Here is a 12,867-nt window from a genome sequence, read left to right as displayed (position 1 = left end):
CGGAGTAGGGAGCGCGGCGCGCGCGGAGGAAGATGGTGGCGCGGTCTGCCAGAGAGAGGCCGACGGCGGTGAGTGGCGGACGGAGCAGGGGCGCGGCCGGCGCTGAGGGAGACGATGGGCGCGGCCGCGCGGGCCGTGGCCGACGGCGATGGGTGCGGCCGGATGCACAGGTCGCGGGCCGTGCGGGGCTGGGGCGGCGGCGGCCAGCAAAGGGCGCCTGGCGGCGCCTGGAGGGAGCAGAGGGGCGGCGTCCTGGCGGCGCCTGGAGAGAGCAGGGGAAACCCTAGCCGGCGGCGGCTGAGGGGTGAGGGAGGAGCGAAACCCTAATCTGATACCATGTTAGAGGAATAACCCTTGGATTAATTGGACCAACCCTAGAGGGTGGCTATATATAGAGTTTATACATGGGCTTAGCCTCATGGGCCTAATCCATATATTCTAACACGAATTACCCCAAAATTGGTGTCTGAGATGTTCCTTTCAATGCAATGCTGTTCCTTAAAAAAACGTTTCGATGCTAAACAAAAGCATAGGAAATATAAAAAGTTTTTGCTGGTATACCATACCAGCATCATGCGTCCGTGCTATTCCTCTGCAGGCCTTGGTCTTGTGCGTACATGCCTATGGATGATCACAGGCACGCCACATTTCATTCTTAATCACTACTTAATTGACATCTAATGCCCTCTGCTCAACTTGCGCACGCTACGCACCGTATAAAAACAAGTGTCAGTGCGAGCCAGCCCATGCATGCGCAGCGATCTTGGCCATTTGCGGAGCCAAGCCAACCCAAGCCGAGCGAGCAGAAAATATGCGATACCGTATGAGGGAAAACACTAGTTATTATACGAGGTAGCTAGCAATAATACAGATCGGACTCTTCGCAACCGGCTTCACATGCACATCATATGATGGCCGCGCCGGGTTCACATGAACGCTCCCGTGCCTAGTTGCACCGATTTCTTAATCCCGAGCATGGACTATAAAATCCCCTGGTAACACCGTGATCAAAGCATCGCAAACAAGCTAGCTAATCACTTGTCAAGAACAAGAGCTCTCTACTTGCATTGGCTAGCGTGATCCGCGAGGTAGCTGGCTGCTTGTTGTGATCGAGCAATGGCGTCCAAGGCATTCGCGCTGTTCCTGGCCGTGAACCTGGTGGTGCTGGGCGTAGCCAACGCCTGCACGCCCAACTGCTCGACCCCCTCGACGCCGACGCCGACGCCCACGCCGTCGTCGTTCGGCAGGTGCCCCCGCGACGCGCTCAAGTTGGGCGTGTGCGCCAACGTGCTGGGCCTCATCAAGGCTAAGGTGGGCGCGCCGCCCGCGGAGCCATGCTGCCCGCTGCTGGAGGGGCTCGTCGACCTGGAGGCCGCCGCCTGCCTCTGCACTGCTATCAAGGGCAACATCCTCGGCATCAACCTCAACCTGCCGGTCGATCTCAGCCTCATCCTCAACTACTGCGGCAGGACCGTGCCCACCGGCTTCAAGTGCTGAGCGCCTCTCCGTCTCATCATCGCCTTGCGCTGCCTCCCTTCCATTCCATGCATGGTTCCGTTTCAGTGATGCATGGTTCCGTTTGATTGCTTTCCCACGTACGAGAGGTACTGCATGCATGCAACGCATGGCCGTACGTGCTCTCGATTTGTAATTTCCCAGCCTCTTCCGTCCTTGTGTGCATTTGTTGTAAAGGGCTGGCGATCACTTCTACGCCGGTGCTAATAAGTTCCAATCAAGTTTCAGTGTTTTGCATGCAGGCTCTGCCTACATATATAACTACATTTTTCTAGCCGTACATAGCGTATGAATTAGCGACGAATATAGGATTTAAAGTTGGGATATGTTACCTTTAAAGTTAGAGTGGTCCAATTCTTATAAAAATCAAAATAAATAGATGACTTTACATTTAAATCCTACGACATATGAGAATCAAAAGAATTAAATAAATCAAAATCATCTATATACTTAAGTAGGATCAAAACCACATAGTGGACCAGGGCCCACCCTATCTACCCTCTAGATCCGCCACTGGTATGAACACGTCTGACCCAGTCTAGCAAGAGTCCGTTAAGGCCCGGCACGAGTTGCGACAGGCCCGATCTGGTATGATATATGGCTCATGTCGTGTCGGCCACCAGAGCACCCTAGGCATGGCCCGTTTGGCTATAAATTATGCGGGGCAGGCCTGTGGTCTAACCGGTCTAAGGCACCCTATCACATTTAATAGAAAAAAGGTTAAAAATATGCACAAATAAATATTTGAGCCATGTTTGTTGGCTTTAAAAGTCTATCTACACACTTAGCCAAAAGAACAAATATAATCATGTGTAATATAGATATTTTATGAAAAAATAGAAAAATAATATTGGGGCATAACGGGCCTAACCCATCGTGCCGCGTCTTAGGCCCGAACACGGCCCAGTGATCGGGCTAGGCTGGTATGAGCCCAGTAATCAATAGGTCATGTCATGTTTGTGTCAGGTTAAAATTGTATCGGGCTACAGGTTTATTAGACAGCTCGACCCATTTGACATCTCTAGCTACCAAGTACTTATTAGAAGTGTGTGCATGAGCAACCGATCAATATATATTACTATTAGTCAATAGTACAATACCTATACGTTGTGACAATATATGGTCATGAGACGGAGGGGCAAGCTGCAGGTGGCTAAACGGAAGTGGCGCTTGTGGAGACGACGGGCGAGGTCAGTGGTGACAAAGCTTGCTAACAAAAAAACATACAAGAAGGTATAATGCATGAGGCACAAGAAAAGGCTGCGTATACCAGCGTGGGGGTGGGAACGAGGTCTGCGAGCCGGAGAACTGGCGATAGCCGCCGTGCTGTCGCAAAGTTTAGGGCTAGTTTAATATCCGTAAAACTGGAGAGGATTAAAGGGCTAAATTTCCTTTATTATTTAAAATTGAATAAAAATAAGAATCTAGCACCTTCAATACCTTTCGGTTTTCTCGCTCCCACTAGTCTTTAAGGGCATATACAAACACTTTAATATGATGTTTCTTGAGATGTTTTTAGGGGGATTAATTAAAAAAATACAAGAGACGTGAAGAGCTTGTCTTTACATTACTCTCTGTACATAATATTTCTTAACTATATTTATGATTCAGAGGCTCAGAGTTGTATTATACAGTATCTTAATTATCTCTTATACTTAAAAATCGATCCAGGGTTTCAGGGTTGTAGGATGCAAACTGGCTAATTTTCTTTCGCGCCCCGATGGTCGACGAGCCCCACCGTGCAACCCGGTAATGTGTCACGCCACAACTGGTTACCCGCGCGCCAGACCGGATGGGCCTAACTAGCCCTGTCGCGTAGAGAGGTTGTCCATTGGGAGGAGAAGCAGGATCAGCGGTCCGTGGGCAGCATTGCGGGCGGTGGTCGATCCCCACGCTCGTGGCTGAGGGATTCGTGATCAGCAGATCGATCGCGCATGTCGTGTGTAGGATTCGAGGGGAAGGAGGAGCAAAGCCCTAGGAACGGAGAAGGCGAGGAACAATTGGCTTGGATCGTGGGTGATTACAAAGAAGTATGAGGGGTTTTGCAAAAATGTTGACGCACGACGTACGACGATACAGTGGAAACTATTCCTTTAGTAGTAGAAAAAAGAGAATAGCTATTAGTCTCCATTAGGAAACCTTGATATATGTATCTCTAACTTTAGTCCAAGACCAGCCTTCTTATGGTGCCACGACACGTGTTTGTTTAATAGATTCTCGTGCCGACAATTAATCGAGTCGTTGATCCCAGTGACGGATCCACGATTGATCCAAGAGGGAGGCTACTTGCCTTGCGCAGTGCGTGGTCGGCGTGGACCGTGGACTGCGGTAGTGCCCCAGCGTACATCTATGGGACCTCACCGGAAGTTGGGGGTCTATGTTGGTTATGAATCTCTGTCCATACTCAAATATTTAGAGCCTAGAACTGGGGATCTGTTCACGGCTCGGTATGCTGATAGCATCTTCGATGAAGAGCATTTCCCGGCATTAGGGGGAGGATTGTACCTTACTAATAAATAGTGCCGAGAAATAGAATGGAGTGCTAGTAGCATCCAATCGCTTGACCCACGCACTAGAGAAACTGAACTTGAAGTTCAACGAATAATACACCTGCAAAACTTAGCAAATAATATGCCAAATGCCTTTACTGATATAAGAGGAGTGTCGAAGTCACATATTCTTGCGGCAAATGCACCGGAGAGAGTGGAGATACCTCTGCAGGGTATGGACTCTACTCATACTCCCCATCCTAGGAAAAGGGGGAGAAAATTGGATGATTCAGTATCAGCTAAGCGGGGACGCTTGCACCAGCAAGTTACTGAAGAGAATGCAACACGCTTCCTTTCAGATGTTCCAGCAGTAACACACCTTGAAGGTGAATGTCCTAGTGCAAATGTGCGCACAAATAAAAGCACAAGGACTTCAGAACAACCGGTTTCAAATAACTTGAGAAATCACAAAGAACCGGATGATTCAGTTGAAGAAAGTGCCATAAACTATGTTGAGACGGGAGAGTTATATAACCGAAAGACTACAATTGTCGACACTGATTTCGTCTCTATGATCGATGTTGTGATTGCTGAGGATCCTGAACCAAAGTCCATGGCAGAGTGCCAGAAGCGCTCAGATTGGGTCAAATGGAAAGAAGCAATAGAGACGGAATTGCTCTCGCTTTCAAAGAGGCAAGTATTTGGGCCTGTCGCCCGCACGCCCCCCAATGTTACCCTAGTCGGGTTCAAATGGGTGTTCGTCCAAAAGAGGGATGCGAACAATGAGGTGGTGAGATACAAAGCGAGACTTGTAGCACAAGGGTTCACGCAGAGACCCGGCATCGATTACGATGAAACTTACTCCCCGGTAATGAGTGGCACAACATTACGATATTTGATATCACTCGCAGCAAGTTTAAACTTGAAAATGCAGATGATGGACGTAGTGACCGCATACTTGTATGGGTCTCTGGATTCGGAAATCTATATGAAGGTCCCGGATGGGCTGAGAGTTCCGGATGCCAAGTCAAATCGCAACATGTACAACGTTAAGTTGCAGAGGGCGTTGTATGGGCTTAAACAATCTGGGCAGATGTGGTACAATCGGCTCAGCGAATTCCTCCTGAAGAAGGGATACGTAAATAATCCAGATTCTCCTTGTGTATTCATTAGAAAATCCCAGAAGGGTTTTTGCATAGTTTTGGTCTATGTTGATGACTTGAATATCATTGGATATGCTGAGGATATTGAGGAGGCCAGTGCCTACCTCAAGACAGAGTTTGAAATGAAAGACTTGGGAAAAACCAAGTTTTGCTTGGGCCTGCAGATCGAGCATCTCCTAGAAGGAATATTTATCACCAGTCGACCTATTGTAAAAAGGTCCTTGAGAGATCTAAATCCCTCGAAATGGATACTGACCCATTTAGACCAAAGAGCGATGATGAGAAATCGTTGGGACCTGAAGTTCCTTACCTTAGCGCTATTGGAGCACTGATGTACCTTGTGAACTGCACCAGGCCTGATATTGCATTCGCAGTAAATCTACTAGCTAGATACAGTGCAGACCCAACCAGAAGACATTGGGTAGGTGTTAAGACTATACTTAGATACCTCAAAGGCACTCAAGATCTTGGCATGTTTTTTCCGAAGAATCAGGACCAGACTATGGTGGGCTATGCTGATGCTGGATATCAGTCAGATCGTGCAAACAGACATTAGTAACAACGTCTACTAACCACTCAGAAATAATCTCGCTATATGAAGCCGCACGAGAATGTGCTAGGCTACGACGGATGACTAACCACATCCAGAAGTTATGTGGTTCTACCACCGCAAATACCCCCACCATTATCTACGAAGATAATGTTGCATGTGTTGCACAAATGGAAACGAGATATATTAAGAGCAATATGACTAAGCATCTTTGTCCTAAGTATTTTTATCCTCATGAACTCCAGAACAAGGGTGAGGTAAAAATCCTGCAAGTCAAGTCTTGTGATAATCTGGCTGATTTATTCACTAAATCCTTACCTGCAGTCACATTCAGAAAATGTGTACGAGGTATAGGGATGAGGCATTTGAGAGACCTGCAGGGTTCAGGGGGGGATCACCTCTGAACTTCAGCCCTTACAATTCGACCTGAAAATCGTATATTATACACCTTGAAGGTTATAGTTGTCCTGAAGACACCCGTTGCACTCTTTTTCCCATTGTGAGTTTTCCTGAAGTTTCTCACGGATGGTTTTAACGAGGCAACAAGTGCAATACATCGACTCACACTATGCTCTCTTTTCTCCATTTTTTACCACTGGGTTTTTCGGAGTTTTGATGAGACATAATTTGTCATGGTATTCGCCCAAGGGGGAGTGTTGAGAAACCCTAAAAGAGGTTTAATGGGCTAATACGGAAACTGCCCTCACGGGATTCATAGCTTATATATATGTATCCATGCCCTCATAATAAAGATAGACAGAAAGAGCTTCCATCCACTGTGTCTCTTGTTCCTCTCTGTGTTGGGTTACTGGGAAGGGAGCGGGCTTCTACAACTTCTCACATCCCTACTGCTGTTGGGAGGGTTCGGAGTCCGGATCAGAGATCTGCGACAACTACGTTGTTCAACAATCACCATTTGCTTAATCGAAAGCTTAGCAATCAGGTGGTTTTTCCCAGATAGAACGAATTCTTGGCCTTGTATGTTCTATTCCAAAGCTTCTCTTTTTTGCCGAACAATGAAGAGATCAAAATAATGCTTTATAAAACAAATTGGTATATAATATCAGGAGAAAAGTTTGCCTCGCTGGCATCTTACATCACAAATAATTGACTATTGTTATAAGTTCTCAAAATTATAATACCTAAAAATGTTGTATAAATTAATACCCAATTTCAAACTGGTATGAGTAATTGGGTAAACCATGGGCAATAATAAAACGAGCGGGACTATACATCTCTACATATAAAAGTCTCTACTTGGCAGCATTGGCCTGATGCCGTGCTCTTTAACACCATTATCTACGCACATATTCTCCTATGTGCTTAAAAGCAAAATGCAACCAGTGAATGTCCTTGTGAGCGCTAGACCCTGATGGTCATTTTACTTGTTGATCGGAAGTCAACTACAGGCTCCAAATGACGAATGGTATGCATGAGCCCCTGAAGGACCCTTATGGATAACATAGTGTTGTGCATATCAGTCTAAATCTTAATGATTGACTATGTGTTTGGTAATTGAAAGGGAAATAGGGTTTAACCTTTTCCTATTGAAAGGGAAATAGGGTCAAACCTTTTCCTAAATGATTTTGGTGGTTGAATCGCCCAACACAAATATTGAACTAACTAGTTTGCCCTATATTACATGTTCTACAGGTGCCAAAGGTTCAGCACAAACCAATAAAAAGATTAAAATTAGGGTTCAAAAGAAAGGAGCAAAAGAAACCGAAGTGAACCCTGGTCTGGCGCACCGGAATGTCCGGTATGCCACCGGACAGTGTCCGGTGCACCAGGTTGGATCGACTTCAAACTCTTCACCTTCGGGTTTCTGAGGCCGCGCTCCGCTATAATTCACCGGACTATCCAGTGGGTCACCGGACTGTCCGTTGTGCCAGCGGAGCAACGGCTCCCAAGCGCAACAGTCGACTCCAACGGTTGCCTACAACATGAACAGTGCACGGACAGTTCGCGTAGAGTCAGAGCAGCGCCAGAAGGCGCACTGGACAGTGAACAGTGACTGTCCAGTGTAGCACTGGACTGTCCAGTGGCCCAGGCTGTCAGAGCTCCAACGGTCGAAACCGTCAGAACCCTAACGGTTGGGTGACGTGGCTGGCGCACCGGACAGTGTCCGGTGGCACACCGAACTGTCCGGTGTGCTCATCGACAGCAGCCCTCCCCAACGGCTGTTTTGGTGGTTGGGGCTATAGATACCCCCAACCACCACCATTCAAGGCATCCAAGTTTCCAGCATATTGCATTCAATACAAGAGCTCTAGACTTCACTCCAAGGCACAAACAAGAGATCAAATCCTCTCCCAAGTCAAAAATCACTCCAAACACTTAGTGGCTAGTGAGAGAGAGATTTTCGTGTTCATTTGAGTTCTTGTCGCTTGGATCGCTTTTCTTCTTCCTCCATTCTTGTTCTCAAGCAACTTGTAATCAAAGCAAGAGACACCAAGTTATGGTGGTCCTTGTGAGGGGTCTAAGTGACCCATTGATTAAGGAGAAAGCTCACTCGGTCTAAGTGACCGTTTGAGAGAGGGAAAGGGTTAAAAGAGACCCGGTCTTTGTGACCACCTCAACGGGGAGTAGGTTTGCAAGAACTAAACCTCGGTAAAGCAAATCACCGTGTCATCCGCTCTATTTCCTTGGTTGATTTGTTTTCGCCCTCTCTTTCGGACTCGTTTTATTTCTAACGCTAATCCCAGCTTGTAGTTGTGCTTAAAGTTTGTAAATTTCAGATTCTACCTATTCACCCCCCTCTAGGCGACTTTCAATTGGTATCATAGCCTGGTGCTTCATTAGAGTCTAACCACTCGAAGTATTGTCGGGAGATCATGCCAAGAGGGAGATCGTGACCGGCGGCGACAAGTCCGCAAGCTCGGGGAGAACTCATTCGAGGGAGTCCAGCCACAAGCACAAGGAGGAATCCTCGTCCTCCATCAAGTCACAACGGAGAGGTGACAAGAAGAAGATGAAGAAAGTGGTCTACTACAAGACCGACTCTTCGTCACCCTCCACCTTCGGCTTCGAATCGGCATCCGTCACTTCTAAGCGCTATGAGCGCAAGAAGTATTGTAAGATGCCCCTCCGATATCCTCGCATTTCCAAACGCACTCCATTACTTTCCGTTCCCCTAGAGAGTGGATCAAAACCATCTATATACTTAAGTAGGATCAAAACCAAAGAGTGGACTAGGGCCCACCCTATCTACCCTCTAGATCCACCACTGGTATGAACACGGCGGCCTGCGGCTCCGAGCTCCGGCGCTCCGCGGCTGGGCTGGCGCCTCCGCGCCTGGCGCCCTGGCGGTGGCGGGTGAGCGTGCAGTGGGGCTACGGCGGCCTACGGTTCCGGGCTCCGGCGCTCTACGGCTGGGCTGGGCGGCTGGTGCCTACGCCTCCACGCCTGGCGCCCTAGAGGTGGCGGGCGAGCGCACTATGGGTGGCTGCGCGCATGCGCCTGGCGGTGGCGGACTACCGGGCGAGCGTGCTGGTGGGTGACGGGCGGTGGCTGGTCTAGAGCTGGAGGAGGCAGGAGGCGGGTAGAGCCATAGAGGGAGGCATGGAGCGGCGGCTGGAACTGGGGCTAGGCGTCTGTGGCTAGGTTGCGCAACGATGGGCCTTTACTGGGCCGCGAATGCCGACCGGGGCTGCAGCCCAGGCATGAAAGCTCTCTTGTGGGTTTTGGTGTTTGGATGACAACCCAATTAAAGGACTAACAAGTGTGCTAAGTGTTGAATAGGTGCTTAATGCAAAGCTAACAGGGTTCAACACAAGTGAACAAGTGTGATGGTCCAAAGAATGGATTATCTATAGATAATGAACACTGCTTAAGTGAGACTTGGTGTGCGTAACTCAGAGACAACCGATCAAGCCAAGGATGGAGGCAAGAAGAGCTTTGAGGTATCGAGTGCACGAGAGAAGGTTAAGGAGACCAGGAACCCAAAGCCAGGGGTGAAGAAGAAGACTTGCAAAGTCAAGGTTGATCGAGTTAAGAAGAGTTATGGTGCATCAAGGATCACTACATAAGGACATGACTTACAACCAATGAGGCAACATCTACAGTTATGTGGTGTAAGTCAAAAGGCTCAAGATCAAGCTCGAGAAGTGAACAAGGGAGTTGGAGTTTAGATATGCCAATCTAGATCAAGTCAAGTTGACTTAATGGTTTAGAGTCCAACATCGACCTCAAACATGCCAAATTGGGTAAAATGATGAAAAAGGTTAAGTATGTAAGGTTTGAGTGTTCAACCATGTTGAATACACCTCTTACTACAAGTTTGGTGCTTTGGTTTGCTCTCTAACTTTTTCTGTAGAGAAAGTACCATTCTGAGCTCCACTGGAGGAGAAACAGAAAAGCTAGGAGAAGAACAAGAAAGATGTAAGTTTCTCTGACTAAATAAATTGGATTATACTCTAAATGTGTTTGTTTAAGTCTCAAGAAAATCCTCCCAAAAGTTGAAGTCAAACGGAGAAAGAACGGATGAAAATCACTTAGTGTGTTGTTGGTTGGTGCACAGGACAGTGAATAGTAGTTGTCCGGTGCACATGACAGTGAATAGTAACTCTGTCCAGTGCACAGGACAGTGAATAGTAGCTCTATCTAGTGCACAGGACAGTGAATAGTAGCTGTGTCCGGTGCACAGGACAGTGAATAGTGTTGTGTCCAGTGCACAGGACAGTGAATAGTGACCTGTCCGGTGCACAGGACAGTGAATAGTAACCTGTTTGGTGCACCAACGGCTAGCTGTTCTAGAGAAGGAAACTGTCAATCGGATCAGTTACTGTTCACTGTCTGGTGCGCCACCGGACAGGCCGGTGCACCTGCAACCAGGGAAGGCTGGGAGCTTCCAAATGAAGCTCCAACGGCTCCTAGGCCCTTTGGGGCTATAAAAGGGACCCCTAGGCGCCTCAAACAAGTACACAAGTGCAGCCAACAAGTCCATACATCATTTGGATCAATTCTTTCTCTCCCTCTCTTGTGTATCTCTCTAGTTTGTGTAGAGGCGAAGTTATAAGCCTTTAGAGAGAGGGGAAGTGCTGCTGAGAGCTAGAGCAAAATCTTGAGTGCATTGTTACTCTGTCGGAGTTCTGTCGAGAAGATTGTAAGCAGCCACGACATCGTTGTAACTGATATCAACATAGTGGAAGGCTCTATCTGTCGCACTGACAGATCTGAGCAAACGGAGGAAGGAGTTGAAATAGACTCCAAGCCAAGGTGTGGCTAACTCCAACGAGGACTAGGCAAGCATTTCAGGCTTGGGCGAACCTCGGGATAAATCCCTGTGTTTGTGTGTTGTTTCTCTGTCTTATTTGTTGTTTATACTTGCACTTAAATATTTATTTGTGGTTCAAGCTATCTTCGAAGTGCAGGGTATTTTAAGACAGGAACTTCTATTCCGCTGCAACCTACTCGAAGGGTCTTTCATTCCACTGCGATCCAACCTTCGAGTAGAGTAAGAATTTCCAGTTTTAAAGTGATAATTATTATCCGCCTATTCACCCCCTCTCTAGGCGACATCCAGATCTTGTTCCCGGGCATAGGGAACTTTCAATTGGTATCAGAGCTAGGCCTCTCCAGTGTGGGTTAGCCGTCCGGAGATGACGATGTCGTCACAAGAGGTAACTCTAGAACTTCTTCTAGGTGATGGTTCTAATTATAAATCTTGGTCTGTCTCTATTTATAATGCTTTCATGCATATTGATCCTGATTTGAGACAGATCTTCAGTAGAAGTATTTTTCCCTCTGATATTAGTAAAAAACCTTCTAATGCTAAACTAAGATGTCTATCTCTCAATCACCATGCTTGCAACATCTTAGTTGACTCTCTTTCTAGAGGTGCTTATTTTGCCATCATGAGTAGCGATAGTGATTTATTTGTTGATGCTCATGATCTATGGACTAGAATTAAAATAAATTATTCTGAGTCCAATTGTACTACTTCTACTCCCTATGTTGCTTGTGGTACTAACCTTTCAAAGGGAGAAGAAAAACGATGGCAACCAAACGATGAATCCACCTCACCGACAGGTTTGTCTTCCACTAGTTATAAATGTCTTATTGCTAACAATGATAGTGGAGACGAAAGCGATGATGAGGAGGAATATAAGGATGATAGCGAGGATGAGTCTTCATCACCACAAGGTACATTTTCTTGTATTGCTTCCACTGATAATAATGACAGGGAAAATAAGACTGTCGATGTGGAAGAAGAGGAGATTCGCCGGTTCTACACCCATCTCAACAAAGAAGACAAAGTGCTCTTGGTTAAGCTGTTGAGGAGGAACAAGGAACAAGGCGAGATGCTTCTCAAGCTAGAGGAGACTCTCATCAAAACCAACGACAGCCTGGAGAAGATGACCAAAGAACGTGAGGAGCTAAAGTGCTCTCATGATAATTTGGTCCAACGTTATGAATCTGTTTTATTTGAGCAAAGAAATAATCATGATGTATTATCTGATGTTGCTCAACTTAAAACTAAGAATTCTATGCTTAAGAGTTAAGTAGAAATGATAAATTTAGAAAAACTTGCTCTAAGTGAAAAATATGATATGCTAGCTTATTCTCATAATGAATTAGTTGATGACCATATCATGCTTGATGTTGCTCATGAGGTTGTAATTGCGAACTTAAATTCATGTGAACCTCATTCTTGCACACGTGCGCATTTAGATAATATATCACCATGTGCTAACCCCTGTTTCTCAAAAGAAAGCCAATTTTTGAATGAGCATCAAGCTGCAGGATCAAAAGAAAAGTTGCTCATCAATAAAGAAAGGAACAAGAAAGCAAAGCAACTAAGGAGAAGACGCATTGCTCAACCTCCTCAAGATATCCACGGGCGCGTGGTGAAGAAGCTTGAGACGGGAGAAACCGCAGCAAGTGTTAAACTCCATAAGAAGGATGTTCCTAAAGCAATAAATGAAGAAATCAACATGAACAAGGAAAATGTAAAAATTCAATTAGTCATGTTGTTTGCACTAATCATCTCTCTATGTCATCCAAGAGCAAAAAGGGAAGAGGAAAAAGGAGGTGCTTCAAGTGCAAGGAATTAGGTCACTTCATCGTGTCTTGTCCACACAAAGACAAGGATGAAGGAATGAGGAGATGTTTTGGATGCAACGATAAGGACCATATGATCACTTCATGT

At 46.5% G+C, this 12,867-nt stretch overlaps 1 protein-coding gene across 1 annotated transcript; it reads left to right on the top strand.

Annotated features, from left to right (window-relative positions):
- Positions 1–1,014: 1,014 nt before the first annotated feature.
- Positions 1,015–1,752, top strand: LOC103627516 (cortical cell-delineating protein-like). The gene has a single exon (NM_001159113.2). It carries the CDS (start codon positions 1,117–1,119, stop codon positions 1,495–1,497), a length of 381 nt encoding a protein of 126 aa, NP_001152585.2. The 5' UTR covers positions 1,015–1,116; the 3' UTR covers positions 1,498–1,752.
- The last annotated feature ends 11,115 nt before the right edge of the window (positions 1,753–12,867 follow it).

The sequence above is a fragment of the Zea mays genome, chromosome 5 (genome assembly GCF_902167145.1).
Source record: "Zea mays cultivar B73 chromosome 5, Zm-B73-REFERENCE-NAM-5.0, whole genome shotgun sequence".
Classification (NCBI taxonomy): Eukaryota; Viridiplantae; Streptophyta; class Magnoliopsida; order Poales; family Poaceae; genus Zea; species Zea mays.
This window is presented reverse-complemented; position numbering and strand designations above follow the sequence as displayed.